At 45.5% G+C, this 16076-nt stretch overlaps 1 protein-coding gene across 2 annotated transcripts in view; it reads left to right on the top strand.

The window, feature by feature from the left end:
• dync2h1 (dynein cytoplasmic 2 heavy chain 1) overlaps nt 1-9688 on the top strand; it is a 74384-nt gene extending 64696 nt beyond the window's left edge. For both annotated transcript variants that reach the window (XM_076146061.1, XM_076146059.1), the window contains exons 89-96: nt 290-406; nt 2360-2467; nt 2753-2854; nt 4232-4321; nt 6310-6419; nt 6998-7079; nt 8730-8846; nt 9003-9688. In XM_076146061.1, coding sequence (XP_076002176.1) covers nt 290-406; nt 2360-2467; nt 2753-2854; nt 4232-4321; nt 6310-6419; nt 6998-7079; nt 8730-8846; nt 9003-9164 — 888 coding nt within the window. In that variant the 3' untranslated portion in view covers nt 9165-9688. The remainder of the gene's footprint in view (nt 1-289; nt 407-2359; nt 2468-2752; nt 2855-4231; nt 4322-6309; nt 6420-6997; nt 7080-8729; nt 8847-9002) is intronic.
• Nucleotides 9689-16076: the final 6388 nt, after the last annotated feature.

Here is a 16076-nt window from a genome sequence, read left to right as displayed (position 1 = left end):
TATTCATTTTTTGCACATTTTTCACTTTGGGCAGGTTTTCCTTTCTAATTAGTGTATTTATAAACCCTATTAAGAGTCTTCACAGACTTTATCTTTACTCATTCAACTACTTATAATCATATTACAGAGAGGTAAGCTTCTTAATTTGTGGCTGTTTGTGTTTTAGGAAGACACAAGCAGGCGTTACTAATGGTGGAGACAACAGATTTGCAGTTTAATGTACAGTATACATGGCATTATGACTGACCGACTGACTGACGTATCTAAGAGTGATTTGCTTGACTTGCAGGTGATCTCCCAACTTCGTATCCTGAGCCGCTCTGTAGCAGCAGGGTCAAAGTTTGACAGGGAACTCTGGTCCAATGGCTTATCGCCTGTCCTCAATCTGTGGAAGAAACTCAACCAGGTCGGTGTTCACTTCCTCTTTCCACTTCTTCTTTATGTTCCTGTCCTATACTGAGAAAACAAACACATTACAGAGAGAGGAATCGTACTGTTCTGTCTTCTTCTTTCCAAAGTAACCCCAAAACGGTAGAGTTTAACATCACAGTCCTTGTGTGTTGACTTTGTGTTAAGATGGGTGCAGAGTGGTCACAACTTTATTTACACATCACTGAAATGAGCAGTTTATTCAAAAACTCAAACATTAACTGCTTAATAAACCGCTGAATTCCTTCATTAAACCCCAGACCGTGTTCATCAACATATTTACTGTTTATTTGAATAATTAGAAAAGCGTTTTAGTCTTTTCTCCAGTCCTCTCTGCTCCTCTTTAGTATGCAGAGTCATGTTGTCCCGTAGACCAAGCAGCTGTAATTATTCCAAATAAAAATCTCTGAAAGCTAATTGGAAATTAGCGCAATCTAATTGAGCGCTGTGCACGATAGCCACTGGCCTGCCCGGGCCCCGCTGTGTGTGGTTGCTTGGCGACCAGCACCTTTCAAATTAAAGGGACATCCACCTGCAGATTAAATAATTTAGCTCCCTTCTCTCACTCCGTTCCTCTTTATCTCACTCTCATAACGTCCATCACACTTCTTCTCCCTCCTTCATCTTCTAGTGAAAGTTCACTCTCATGTCTGCTTCTCTTGTGTGTATGTGTGTGTATTCATTTTTGACAAATCCTTACATAGACTGTTTCCAGCGAGGAGGAACGGAGCACAGAATGTTTATTTAGCTGTTCAGTTCCATGTTTGTAAAGAGACAAAAGAAGAGCAGTCGACAAACTGAATCCCATCCTACCACCCTTTTCTCTTATTGTCTCATTTATCGCCCTCAGCATTGTCTACCTTCCTCCCTCTCAGGCCTACAAAGCTTCTCTCTCTCTCTCTCTCTCTCCCTCCCTCTCTCCCTTCTGCTCATCTGCCTCTTTCCTAGTGGAGACAAGGAAAGCAGAATAGGTTGCAGATGCAGACTGTGATGTCGGCGACAAAATACAGGAGATTATCATTGTTTGTGCAAGCTGGCCTTTTTCTCTGCGTGCGTTCATGTTCTTGCACTGCTGCCATGTGGTTGTGGGATCAAGCCTTAGATCTGTGTGTTAAATCATGTAAATTAATTGCCCCTGTGTTTGCCAGTGTGCAGACATACAGAGAGGATGAGAGGATTCCCTGTGTTGTGTTATGAGAATGTATTTTATGTTCATAAAGCTCATGAATATCATATCAAAGTGAAAGCTGTCTAGATGTGCTCTTTAAAGACGTAGAATTGCTATGGGTGGGTTTTCTAATGCATAGTTAGCAGTTTGAAGTAAAAAAAGAGCTACGGATGTGAACGCCGCGACCGTGCAGCCGCTCTGACTCAACAGATTTACGGCGCTGGTTTATAGAATACTAAAAGTGATGCAGCGATACGACAAACATAAAGTAATGCCGGGATGTGATTATGCAAAATTATGCCGCAAGGAATGAAATACCGCAGGCCAAAGAAACACCTCGTGTATCTGTGTGGTGAAAGGAAGGTGATGATTATATAATTCTGTCCCGCAGCGTGTGAGAGCGCCGCCGCTTCCTTACTTTCTCCTTTTATCTTTTATTGCCCTTCTTTCCCTCTTTCCCCTTCCAACACAATCACACAGCGTCGTAACTGCTCACAGCCGAGTGAGTAGCTTTGTGTTTGAGCTGACAACTTCCGGCCCCCCTCCAATCATCTTAATTGAAACGTTGGGTAATTTCATGTTATCAAAACATGTGATGGGATCAGAGAGAGCGCCGCTGATCACAATCACATCCTATAATTATTCGGGCTGTGCGTCAACAGAGCTCGTGTCATAAAGTAATGATAGTGGAGTGCTGAAATGTGGGGAAATGACAATCTCTGTGTGTCTCTCTCTCTCTCTCTGTCCCTGTCTCTATCTCAGGGTTCTACTCTGATTCACCAGAAGGTTGCCCCACCGACAGAAGGTCACGGGTCACCGGTCCTCTCATTCATCGTTTTGGAGCAATTTAATGCCATCCGCTTGGTCCAGGTGTGTTAAATACACACCACTGTTACAATAAAATCCACTGTTACGGTGATCGTAGAGTTTGAATTGCTAAAAACGAGCATTTGTTGATTAAGAAAAACCTGAATTGACATCATGTTTACTGACAAATAATGCTCTCAGCTTTAGAGTTATCATGAAACTATGTACAGCATTTGTCTAGATGTAAGATCACTATCTCGCCTCGCTGCTCTGAATACATTAACACAGCTAAATATGGCACAGTAGATACATTTTGTTGTAAGCTAAACTGTGTAAGTATCGTCGCAGGGTATTCACCAATCCCTCGCTGCACTGAGCAAGGTGATCAGAGGAACCCAGCTGCTAACGCCTGAAGTCCACAAGCTGGCCACCGCCCTGCTCAACCAAGAGGTAAGGAAGGAAGGAGACCCGAGAGTGGAGACAAACTGACCTCCACACACACACACACACACACACAGTATGTTTGTGGGCTCCTGGTGTTTACATTTAAAACACGAGGTGTTAATGAGACTAAATGAAGGGAAGAAGTTGGATTCATGAAAGAGTTGAAGCACAAAATGTTCTGGTTGCAGTGTGAGACAGATGTCCAAGTTTTCCACAGAATCATCTTATTCACTTTGTTCCCACACACACGTCTTTTACTGAAAATGAGTTTGCCTACATCCCTTCCTCTGTATTGCAAACCATTTCCAAATTCAGATTCCAAACAATCTGCTAGTGTTTGTTTTTCAGCTGGTTTGTTAAAAAACTTCTGTAACAACTTTGGGGAAACTTACGAAAGAACCAATTAGATTCTGGTTAGTTCCCTTCGTTGTCCTTTTGGAGAGTCATTGTGTGTTTGGGACACTTACCACACAATAATGACTGAGTGCTACTGTTGTTGTGTATGTATTATTTCCAGATGTTTTGCAGTGTTAGTCAGTCATATCTATTTTTAGCTGCAGTTAAAAATGGACTCCTACCCTGCTGCTTAGGCCTCACTCCCTATGGAAGTGTGAGAGTTTCAGAGGCCAAATGGTTTCTCGAGCCTTTGCCGCTGCGGTGGCAACACGCCAAACTCATTTTATGAAGCGTCTAAACTTCAAAGTGTGACATTTTACACGGCTTTAGCGCGCCAATCGCTCAAAACGCCACAGAGGAAGACGTCTGTGTTCCTTCCAGTAAAGCGAGCGAAGGGGCCGTGTGATGCAATGCTAGCTGAAAAGATGAATTCTGAACAGTTTGGATGAGGCGTTTCACATCAGTTAACACATTTGATGCGTGACTGATCCAGAAACATGCCCCTGATTCCTATACGGTTTTTCCCTAATTTTCACAATTTCAAACTCACAATGACAGGCTTTGTATAAACTGTCGGCATTGTTGTGATGTGCTGCGTGTTTGTTTGGCTCCAGCTCTGAGCCTTTGATGATAAATGTAGTGAAAGCTGTGTGTCCCGAGGCTGGATGGAGTGTGTGTGTGTGTGGGGGGGATATGAGGGTGGAGGAGAAGTGATACACAATCAACCTTTCACTGTAATTTCACAATCTCCTGACAGCCGCCCCGGGCATAATCTCTTTTTCACCATGTTCCTCCTCTCCTTTTATCTTAATCAGCAGGTCTTTCGTCTCATTCCCACATCTCACTCAACCACACACACACACACACCCACAAACTTTCTCTCGAGTTTTTTCTGTCCTACCTTAACAATTCCTCCTCAGTCATATTCTGTATTCACTTAACAAACCCATGTCTCTCCCTCTCCATGTCTCTGTCCCTCTGTCTTAGTGTCCCTTGACCTGGCAGAATAAGTGGGACGGTCCAGAGGAGCCCATGCAGTACCTCCGAGCTGTAGTGACACGTGCTCTCGCCATACAGGTAACACAACACAACACAACTCCCCCCCCCCTCTTCCACTCAATCCTCCTCTTTATTTCTCAACAATTTCCAATCCGATCAGCGAAAGAAGCGGCGGTTCGGTTGGGATCATTGATCAAAGACAAGAAGTCACTTGCCTCTCCTGACACGTCTGTCTCATTGGCAGAATATCAATCTGATTGTTTGCAATGAAGGCCAATTGCTTACAAGCTTCCGACGTTATTACTAATCCGTGGATGCCTGTGGGATAATGTGCTGCTGTGTGATTCTACTCTCACGGGAATGAGACTTAAGAGGCATAAGAGCTCTCTAGTCAGCATTAATATAATGACTGCCGGGTCCATTTCAGTACATTGTGCATTTCTACCCCGCTGGGAGCCTTGTCCTCCACCTCCGATTAACACTGTCTTTGCACACCAGATATTGTAAACTATGAACTGGCCCCCGTAAAATTGATCACAGCCTCTTCTCTGCTTCTATCTGCACATGACAGAAGTCCCTGAGTGTTTAACACCGAGGCTCGCTTCAAGTATCAGACCCACTCCTTTAAAGTTTAAAGTCTCTGGCTCAATTTATACTTAACTGATTTCTGCAAAGAGCTAACAGAACCCGTGCCAAGGTTCTTAATGTTGTTTTCAAGAAGCGTGTCATAAATAAAGGGGATTATTATATGAAAGCGTGACGCTGCGGGAAGTCTAGCTGCCGACCGGGCTGCAGCCAGGAAATGAAAGTTCAGGGCTGAAACGCCTATGATCTCCTCTTGACTGTCTGACTGTACGCCTACCTCAATATGCTCTGGCAGGCTAGTATACGCATAGTACACACACACACGCACACACACGCACACACACATTCAGAAATGATTTATTAATATATGAATGTGATGTCTTTCTCTCTTCTGAGCGTGGGCGAGTCTGTCTCTCTGCTAGCCTGCCTGCCTACCCATCTGTTTGTGTGAATGTCTCTCCCTGTCTGCCTGCCATCTCTTGTGACTGTCTGTTTGCTACTTTCCTGTCTACCTGCTCTCCATCTGTCTTCATGTGTGTGTGTGTGTCCGGGCGCAACACTGTCCTTAACTGTCTATTTCTGCTATTGGTACTGAGTGACATCTCCTTTAGCAGCGTGTGTGTGTCCTGTTTGCTAATCAGACTAATAAAGGTGGAGTAGCCTGTGGATGCTGCAGAGTGGAGCCTCTGAAGAGCTCACAACACGGCGGTGTGCTGATGTTCTGGACGACCTTGAAAACACACAAATGCTAACACACACATGGCTCGCTGCATTATTAATACTCAAACCTCTCTGTTGCTACACATGCCCACACATGTGCGCATATACTGCGTGTGTGAGACTAGAGATGTGCGTCACTCTGCAACAATGTGCGTGTGTGCGTGTGTTTGTGGCTGATTTGCTGAAAACAAATGTAATAGAATGAGTAATCTCTATGTAAGAGAGAGAGAGAGTCGATCTTATGTTTCTATTCATTTTATCAGCAATATTCTTCAGCTGACCCTCAAAGCCCCATGTTTCCATGGTGATTGAACACAAACCCGACACTCTGTTTTCCAAAGAAATACAGAAAGGCTTCAATCTTCAGTCAAGTGTCAAGGCTGCTGATGGAACTCAGACTGTAAACGTTTGTGCACAGACTTTGTGTATATACATATTTCACTTTCCGGCTTTATCAGCCATTCTTGCTGATGTGATCAAACTTTCCTGACTCCCTGCTGCTGCTGTGTAAGTCTCTAACAAACGCACACTCGGAGAGGAATGATGATTTTTACATGATGTATTATCGCTTCATACTAATTGTGTTTGCAAAACATATTGTGTAAATGTCCAATTGTAATGAATTATGAACTTGTTAATTTTCTGTGATTGATTCTGTAAATGTTCCTCATGACTGCTGAAACAAATGTGTCATCTGTTTGAAATGCATTAATCTGAGTGTGTGCATGTGTGCGTGTGTTCCTTCTCACATCATGTATCAGAGTTGGGTGGAGCGCGCCGGTAGACAGGCTCTTCTGTCGGATACCCTTGACCTGTCTGAGCTCTTCCACCCTGACACCTTCCTCAACGCTCTGCGACAGGAGACTGCCAGGTAAAACTGTGTGTGTGTGTGTGTGTGTGTGTGTGTGTGTGTGTGTGTGTGTGTGTGTAGTTGTGTGTGTGTGTGACAGTGAGCACTAATTTTGCAAAGTAAAGTGCAGAGGGCATGGTTGAGTATTTTGGTGGCACATTATCCGGTGAGATTAGGAAGAATCCATTATCATACATTATCCTTGGGTGTGAGCAGTGCTGGGCAGCGGCTGGTGCTGCCAGAATGTGAGCACGCTATTTTCAGTGCGCTGCTGACCCGCTCTGTGCAGGGAGCAGTAGACGGGCGCACAAACACACACACTGAAACCCTGACACCTAAATTGCAGCACACATCACAGTGCCGCTGTCGCCTTCACTGCGCCTCTTCCTCCCACTGCAGCATCGCACCAGTCACCAACACACCAACCAGGTGCAGGCTGGGAGACGCAGCGCTGCACTGCAGGAGACTACCAGTCTGTCTGCATGAAAACAACACTGAGCCCCGGGAGTGAGAGTGTGTGTGTGTGTGTGTGTGTGTGTGTGTGTGTGTGTGTGCGTGTGCGTGCAAAGCTTAATCCCTTTTTTTTTTTATGGTTTTAGGTCAATGGGTTGCTCAATGGACAGTTTGGTGTTTGTGTCATCGTGGCAGAGTTCCATTGCAGAGGCCAAGCTGCAAGTGAAGGTAGAATTACGACAAACGACTCACACATAACCGCTGATGTCAAACACAGGCAGTAAATGCACGATACACTGCACGCTGTTCTTCTTTAGGACAAAACTGTATTATATACTGTAAAAGGCTCAGAGACAATTTGAGAATAATGGACTGTAAGGTTGGCAGAGGTAGAAGTAAGATCCTGATGGGGAGGCAGCAAGCAGCAGAAAGAGCGAGAAGGAAAGCAATATGTTCATTTAATTGCCAGTTTGCTGTGTATCCACCAGAGACGACCGGCTGCTGCTTTCGACAGCACTCCTTTCTAAGTCTGCTCCTCTGTATTTGATGCAAGTGATGGGTTGAAATCTAAAGCACTAGGAGGGAAAGTCTGAGGCATATCCAATATTCTGCACAGACAATGTCTTCTCCCCTCCCACCTCCTGACATATGAGCGATTAAAGTTTTGTTTGCGTTGCCTATTACTTTGTCTGTAGTGTCTATGATTTAAATGCTTTTAGGCAGTTGCTCTCCATGTCAAAACTTTATTTAGTTTAAGTACCGAGGGAGGGAGAGAGAGGGAGAGAGAGGGAGAGAGAGGGAGGGAGAGGGAGGGAGAGAGAGGGAGGGTAGAAGGGTGCGGGTGCTCTAAAAGAAGCTCGCAGCTGCAGGGAGGGAAGGAAAATACTCCGACATCTGACAGACAGAAAGAAAGAGAGGGTAATTGTTGTGAAGCAGTGCGCCTTCTTTCCACAGACACACACACAGTCTCTGACACACACACAAACAAACGCTTGCTCTTGTGCATGGATTATGGCGTTTTAGTAGTCTGTCTGTGTGTGTGACTGACTTGATGGCAGACTTCCCTAATTGTCAGGCCTACTGTGGAAAACCCCCTGAGTCACTGGCACGGCATCACCGCCTGTCTCACACACACAATATGGCGAACAGGCTCCTCCTGTCATCAGTGGAGCTCAGATGGTGATTAGTTAATCTGATGATGGCCTTAATGACGACTTCCTGTCAAGCTCCATATTTCCCCTCTCTCAAATTTGATGGGTGTGTTCCAGGTTCTTCTAATTATCTTCACATTTCCCTTATTTATGTTTTCTTACCTCATTAGCCTGACTTAAGATGTGAGGAACAAACACAAGGATCCTGTAATGCTTTTCAGATGAAGGTCCTTGTTCTCTTAAGTGTGCCTGAAGGTTCTTGTACCAGCTTCTTCACCTTGAATAGTGTCTTAGGCTTCTTTGGACTTCACCCTGTGTGAAACTGATGGAGCGCTCAGTGTTTTGATTCATTCACACTGATGCAGCTCAGCTCCAGTGGCTGACAGATGTGCAGTGAAGGGATCTGTCTCACAGCAGACAGGATGAAGGATGGTCTCGCTCAAGGCGCCGCCACAGAGATGGAAATCAGGATTCTTCACAGCGATTCAATTCTTTTGAGTCCATTCAGCAAAAGAAAATGGTTCACAATCGAGGTCGTTTGACCCAAAATCAGGCTCAACCAGCTCAACCTGTTGATAGAGATGGACTTCCCCTGACCAGCACCGTGACGGCGTTATTAGAAAATGAAAAAATGGAGGCAGTATCACAAAACCTAATCAACCTAATGGAGAGGATGAAGGTCAGCCCCATCGGTCTCCTCACTTTCTCTCTGTCACTCCTTCTCTAGGTCGGGGGGCTCCAGTTGGAGGGTTGCAGTTTTGACGGTGCTCATCTGTGTGAGAACCAACACGACTCTTCCAGTGTGTCGGCGGTCCCACCCTGCTCCATGGCCTGGGTGTCACAGGTTTGAAACAGCAGCTTACACACTCTAACAAGGAGGTTCAATGTTACCTTCATTTAGTTTCCTGCTGGATTTCACCTATTTTATTACAGTGGCATGTAACTGATTTGTTCCTGTTTTGCAAATCCAATTAACTGTGTGTGTTGTGTTGGATCCTAGGGGTCGTCTGCAGACTCGGGGGCTTCAGAGGAGAACATCTGGCTGCCTCTGTACAGCAGCTCAGAGAGGGCAAAGGTGGTCACACACGTCTCGCTGCCCTGCGGACCAAACCCCAGCCAGTGGATCCAGAGCGGAGCCGCCCTCTTCCTCAAACACGAGTAACCACGTTGTCATCCAAGAGACTTAGACCACGCACCCACACACACACACCACTCGGGCGACCAATCACAGTTCCAAAGCGAGACGCTTTCTGAGTTTACCCTCTACTCGGCTGCTAATGTCCCAGTTTGTCCTCGCAGCTCGGCCATTTTGAGTCAGCATGCTGTTGCGTTATCGGCCTCATCAATCAGGGGAGCAAAAAAGGGACGAAGCGCCAGAGAGGAAGAAAAACATCGTTGAGGTATGATTGATATCTCACACAGACCTCCCCACATCGGCACGGTAACACTTTTATTGAGACTCAAACTCGATTTAACCAAAGTTGTTATCTGGCGACTCTGAGCTCTCCTGATGTGAGTTTATCAGACGCTCACACACACACACACACACACACACACACACACACTCACGTGACTCTTTCTCATGTTGTATTTTCCTGTACGTTTTAGTGAAGCAGTACCTCCGACTATATATTTGTATTTATTATATTTACAATAAAGATGAATGTGCTCATGTTGTGGTTGATGAGCAGCTCTCACTCTTCTGTTTACATATTTTTGGAACATTTCTGGAATAACCCCACTTTGTCCCTTTAGCTGATTTTCAGATCGTTCATCACACTGCAGTCTGACCTTTGGGTTTGTTGTTTCTTTGTTCTTTGGTTCGGTTGGTTTCACATTTGGTGAAGGGAAGCAAACACACACACACACACACGTCCTGGAGGTGTTCTACTGGGATTTGGGTTCATTTTTCATTCATTTATTTCTTGAAATGTTTCCTTAAGTCCACAGTGTAGGCGACGTCATTGCTCCTCTGGTGGCGTAACATCCAGCTGATGATGATGGTGACGATGATGATGATGATGGGTTAGGGTCAGGGTCTGACCTGCTACCTTATAGGCTCAATTCCCCCAGGCTGTGCTCCTTCCCCAGGGAGGTTGGTAACCTAAATGCTACACGCCTCGTCACTTCTCACCAGTGCAGCCGTTTACTCCCAATTTCCAGACGGCTCTTTGTTTATCCCTGATGCTAAATGCAGCGTGGCTCATTTAGGCTTTTTACACTTCCATAGATTTCATGTTTAATGCCAATAATCCATGACAGCACAGACATTGATCGGTCCAGGTGTCACTTTGGTTCGACCACGGTACAAACGTGTTCTCACCTGCTAAGAACTGAATCAGGGTGTGTGTGCTCATGCGTGTGTTTGTGTGTGTGTTGACCCTCCAGCACACACTAGTTACAATAATAGGGTAAATGCTCTTTCTCTTTCTCTCTCTCCCTCTCTCACACACACACATACACTGACACACACCAAAACACTCAGTTAGTCTCTAACCCCTGTGTGATTGGTTCTGAGCTGAGGTTGAGCAGATTCAGTAAGGCTGTGATGGATGGCCATTTGTGTGTGTGTGTGTGTGTGTGTGTGTGTTTATGTGTGTGTGAGGTTAGACAGAAACGTGCAAAGTAAAACATTTGATCGATGGTCTAATTACATCTTTACCTATGGACTTTCCTAAGCTCTTGGATCAACGTCTGTGTGTGTGTGTGTGTGCGCGCTGTGTGTAGTGTTTGTATTTGTGTGTGTGTGTGTGTGTGTTTGTGGAAACAGCATGTGGGCTGAAATAGGGGAGGAGCAGGCATTGTGTGTGCACTGCAGTGTGACAAAATGGGAGTGAAATGGAACAGCGGGTTTAAAAAGGAGAGAGGATTGGATTTCGGCAGGACACAGCCCTCTGGGTCAGACAGAGAGACAGAGAGAGAGAGAGAGAGAGAGAGAGATGGACGGATGGATGAAGAGAGTAAGGAAGAGTGTGAAAAGGCCATCAAACCTGTATGAGAAACCTGAAGCGAGACGAGGACAGTAGGGGTGAGCGAGGCTGAGGGTTAAAGGGACGGAGATGGATGGAGAGGATTCGGACACGTGGCCGCTGAGAAGATGAGTAGAGAGGAAGAGACGGGGAGGAAGAGGGCAGACGGAAAATCTGATTGAGACCCTGTGCCACTCTCACAACGCCACCAATGTTCTTCACATTTACGCAGCATGTCAATGAAGGAAGTGTTCCCATAGTCAAGAACACACAGGTAAACCTCTCACACACCTTCTGACTGCAGCTGTTTGACGGGCCGTGTTCCAATAAGCTGCACCCGACTGAGACGGACCGGTTTCCTCCCCGAGTTGTTCCCCGATTCGCCTCAAGCCGCTCCACTTCTCTTGTGTGCAACTGTGAACCAAGCAAGTTTGTGCCTTTCTCTTCCATTTTAATGAAGGACGGAAGATAAAAAAAAATCCGCCTACAGAAAAGGCGTTTCAGAGGTAACACGTTTACCAATCTGCCTTCATAACAAACTAACACGCTGCAGTAGAGAAACTGTTCTGATACATTCCACTGTCACTTTGTCTCTCCTTTAGTGATTTTAGATCAAGGTCCCTCACAACACACACACACACACACACATACATACACCTTCCTGTAACTGACAAAGCAGAATAATAATAAAATAATCCAATTGGGCTCTGTGTCTGTCTTGAGCCTCCTTTCATTAAACCCTACTTTATTGTAATATGATGTCTATAATCACAGTGTTTTGCTTTCTTTTCTACAGTGAGTCATTAAAGTGAAGAGCTCACCAGCTGCTCATCTTCATCGTTTACAGTCAGAAATTGGTCAGATTTAAACTGGAGATCTTCAAAGAAAGCAAATAGGTCATACTTTCTTTTTTTACAACCTTTAGTGTGTCAAGTTAGTTGTTAGTTTGTTTGTGAGGTCTAGTATCGATCTTTCGCTTCAGAAGTCCCAAGAGTCAAACGGCACCAACAGCAGTTTAGGCGACTTCCTGTTCTCCGTTTGTGTTTGTGTTCAACTCGTCTGTAAAGCTTCTTCTCTGGAATTTTGTTAAGCTACAATTCTCCTGGAGTTTGTTAGTCTAAAGTGTGGCACAGAGGTTGTTGTCGAAGAATTTGCAAACCCCACAGTGTTTTTAATACAATCGTCCCCTCCTGCCTTGCTCTAACCAGGTTCAGCCAGAATGTCCAGACAAGAGAGCAGCGTGAGGCACGAGAGGAAGATGGGACTGGAGCACAGATGTATGCAGCCGGGTCGTTACCCATTGTGCAGCAACAGGTCATTATTTGACAGAATGAGTGGTGTCAGGACCAGAAGCACGATGTCAGACCCTTGACTCTAATTGGTTTTGTGCAAAATCCATCCATTTACTTTGCTGTTATTCAATCGAAACCTCTGCTTTCCAGAAGACAGCAGAGATGATTGGGATGTCTGAGGCTTTGTGAGGAGGAGGAGGAGGAAAACGATGAGGGTTCACAGCAGGGGGGAGATGCAGCGATGACAAATATCAAGACGTCGAATACTAAACATTGTCGGTAGGAGGGCGAAATGATGGCGGAGGACGAGAACGGAAAATTGAATGAGATCATCTGTGATTTATGATGAGAGGAAAGCTGCCGGTGCATCTATGCAGCTATCCTTTTTGGGAAATTCAGATTTCTTTCATGCCGCTGCTTATGTGAATCTTTGATGCATGTTCATATCATGCAAATGCTTGTTTTAGTCCAAATCCTTATAAATCCCCAAACGGCTCCTTTGTCATTTGGATGTAGAACAACTCGGAGTGTCGGCGGTTATGATTGCGGTAAACAGCTTCGTTCAAATAATCCATCAGACAGACCCATCTCTCATGTGTGTGTGGTTCAGCAGACTTATCAATGTCGCCAAAGTGACGGAAACATTAGTGGCAGGAAATTGATCGGGCCCTGTGTGTGCAGTCGTCTCTCGTGATGCCGGCACCGCTTTCATTCTGTAATTCCCCACAGCTCGCCGCAGCTGTGACACCCGGGATGGGAATCCTGATTTCAATAAGGCCGGATGAGCGACAGCCTGCACCGTAATGACTTCATCCTCACGGCCTCTGCCTGCAAACAACAAATTAGGATCCTCGTTCAAAAACACAGCGCTGCACATTTAGCACCACGGCCAAAAGCTCCGAGGTCTGAATCTGAGGTTCTCAAGCTGTGGTTTTAGTATCGGTACTTGGCCCTGCACCAGACGGTCCCTGTAAAGAATCTAAATGATTTTCACTTTGGCTTTGGAGCAAACTGTCCCTTGTTCCTTCTGAAATCATATTTACAGTAAGCTGAAGTCCTGCTGCTGCTGAGCTCATCCTTTATGTGCTTTGTGCTCAGTCCAGAAAGTTTGAGAACCACTGGTCTCAATAATCAGATGTTTTATGTATGAGCAGCGTCTCTCACCCTGTGGGAGATAATTAGAGCAGGAAGTCTTTGTCTGCCCACACTTAAAGTGACTCTTCCTTAAGCGTTTCCTGCTGCGTTTGACCTCTGTGTGCTGCAGTCTGAACGGCAGAGAGGATTTCTGTAAACATTAGACCTAATGAAAGGTTTTCTATGAGAAGCTTCTCACAGAGGCGTTGTGATTGATGTTAAATGGCTGTGAGGCGGCGCTCATTAGCCTCTCTGACACGTGATCACTCAGGCCGGGTGCTGGAATCACCAGCTTTACCTCTTGGCCTCTGACTTTGAACCATAGGAACACAGCTTCATAGTATTCATTCACCTGCTCTCGCTCTCGCTCTCGCTCTCTCTCCCTCTGGCTGTCTCTCTCTCTGCCTCTGTCTGTCTCTCTCTCTTTCTCTGCCTCTTTCTCTCTCTCTGCCTCTGTCAGTCTCTCTCTCTGCCTCTGTCTGTCACTCTCTCTCTCTCTCTCTGCCTCGGTCTCTCTCTTTCTCTCTCTCTCTGCCTCGGTCTCTCTCTCTCTGCCTCTGTCAGTCTCTCTCTCTCTCTCTGCCTCTGTCTGTCAGTCTCTCTCTCTCTCTCTCTCTCTCTCTCTCTCTCTCTCTCTCTCTCTCTCTCTCTCTCTCTCTCTCTCTCCCTCCCTCTTCCTGTCTCTGTGTTTAACCATCAGTGTGTTTGCCCTCTAGAGAGAGGTCCTGATTCCAGTACAGAGTCGGATGATGACAGGGTGTCTTGTTGCTCTGATCTGTGATTCTCTCAGGACAAACACACACACACATACAGTCGCACACGCACGCACACGCGTACAGACGCACACACACAGTTCAGTGGAATTTTTGTGTCTCATCTCTCACTTCTGTTCTCTGTCTTTCCTCTCTTCTGTTGTTTAATTCTGTTTCCCATTCTCTCTCTCTCTCTCTCTCTCTCTCTCTGTCTCTCTCTCTCTCTCTCTCTCTCTCTCTCTCTCTCTCCCCCCCCCCCATCTTCCTCTCTCTTTGTTCTCTGGTCTCTTTACTCTTCCACACCTTCACACCAATTTCTATTTTCTTCCATTCTCACCAAGCTCTTTCTTTCACAGTCTACCGCTATCATCTCTCTCTCTCTCTCTCTCTCTCTCTCTCTCTCTCTCTCCCTCTCGCCCTCTCGCCCTCTCTCTCTCTCTCTCTTGTTTGATTGTAACTTCTCTCCTGTCTAAGAGTAAAGCTGTGGCACCGTCTCTGCTTTGTCCTGCAGCTTTAGAGTCTTTTGGTTTCTGCACTTTTTGTTGTTGTCTGTGCTTCCAGAGTCGCTGTGTTTGCAGAGGAGCGTTCTCTCTCTCAGCAGACAGCTCCAGCCGTTACAAACGTCTGTTAGCATGACGACACTCAACACTTCACACAATAAAATAAGAACGCTGTTGAATTTCAGCTGGATCTTCAGAAAGGTCCCAGCCAACAGATCGACCCCGGTCAAACACAAAACCATACATTGATATAACTTAATACGGTTTAATTTAACACCAAGTTGATTTGAAGAAAAAAAACGTTTTCTATTTATTGAGGTCGCTTTTGTCTTTTTTTTAATGCTTAACAAAAGCTCTGCTATTGCGTTACACATACTTACATACTCTTCTCAGCAGATGGGAAAATATTATAGATAACAACAATATTCTAATTAAGCAACAACAGGGCGGAGGTTCTGCAGTCATTAGTAATAAACAGCATCGTGCTTATAATGGACTTATAGATTTATTTTAACATCTACATCAGTTTTCAACAGAAATCAAATTGTATCATAATTATAAAACAGATAAAGGTGAATCTTTGAGGTTAGGTTTTTTTTTAATCACCCCTGACCCTTCATGATGATGAAGCCGCTGTTCTTCATCGCCTCTTATCAGAGTTAGAGGGGGAGGGGAGGGGGAGGGGAGGGGGATCTCCCTGCAATCAAGTTGGTCTTTCTCCCGCCTGGCTCTTCTCTGTAATGGTTAGATCCATAGGTTAGATCCATAGAATCCATTCAAAGGTGACAAAGACTCATTCCAAGTAGTGAGGATTGGGCTATCTGGAGTGTTTCTCCCATGGTCGGGTCGATGTTCACCATCGCCGGCTCACACACACACCATCTGAAAGCTGTGTTCTGGATTGATTTTACACCGAGGCCTTTCCGTTTCAATCAATGGGATTCCAACTTATGCCCACAAACACTGTGTGTGTGTGTGTGTGTGTGTGTGTGTGTGTGTGTGTGTGTGTACCTGCTCAGCTTCATCCTCAACAGAAATAATAAGTATTCAAGCAGCATATCTGTAATACACCTAATGTGTGTGTGTAATGGATTACATAAGGATCCTGAATGTGCCTGGACTGTCAATCCTTCATCCTGTCAGAGAGGAGGAGGTGGGTGGGTGGGTGTGTGTGTGTGTGTGGGGCGGGGGTAGAAAAGTGATGAATAGAAGCAGAAACAGTGTTGAAATTTAAAAAGAGAGAGCCCCCTGATAAAAAATGAAATGAAAGATGGAGGCGGACAGAGGAATCTGGTGTTTGAGTGTGTGTGGTTTGGCCTCGGTGATCCTGCGTGCGCTCCGTCTAATGTTGAAGAATGTTCCAGATTAAAAACCTGACAGCGGCTAACTGACCAGCTGCACTAACCCCGCCCCTCCGTCGTCACAGC

This window comes from Genypterus blacodes, unplaced genomic scaffold (genome assembly GCF_046128005.1).
Source record: "Genypterus blacodes isolate CSIRO-AG114 ecotype Tasmania unplaced genomic scaffold, CSIRO-AGI_Gbla_v1 ptg000032l_1, whole genome shotgun sequence".
Classification (NCBI taxonomy): Eukaryota; Metazoa; Chordata; class Actinopteri; order Ophidiiformes; family Ophidiidae; genus Genypterus; species Genypterus blacodes.
This window is presented reverse-complemented; position numbering and strand designations above follow the sequence as displayed.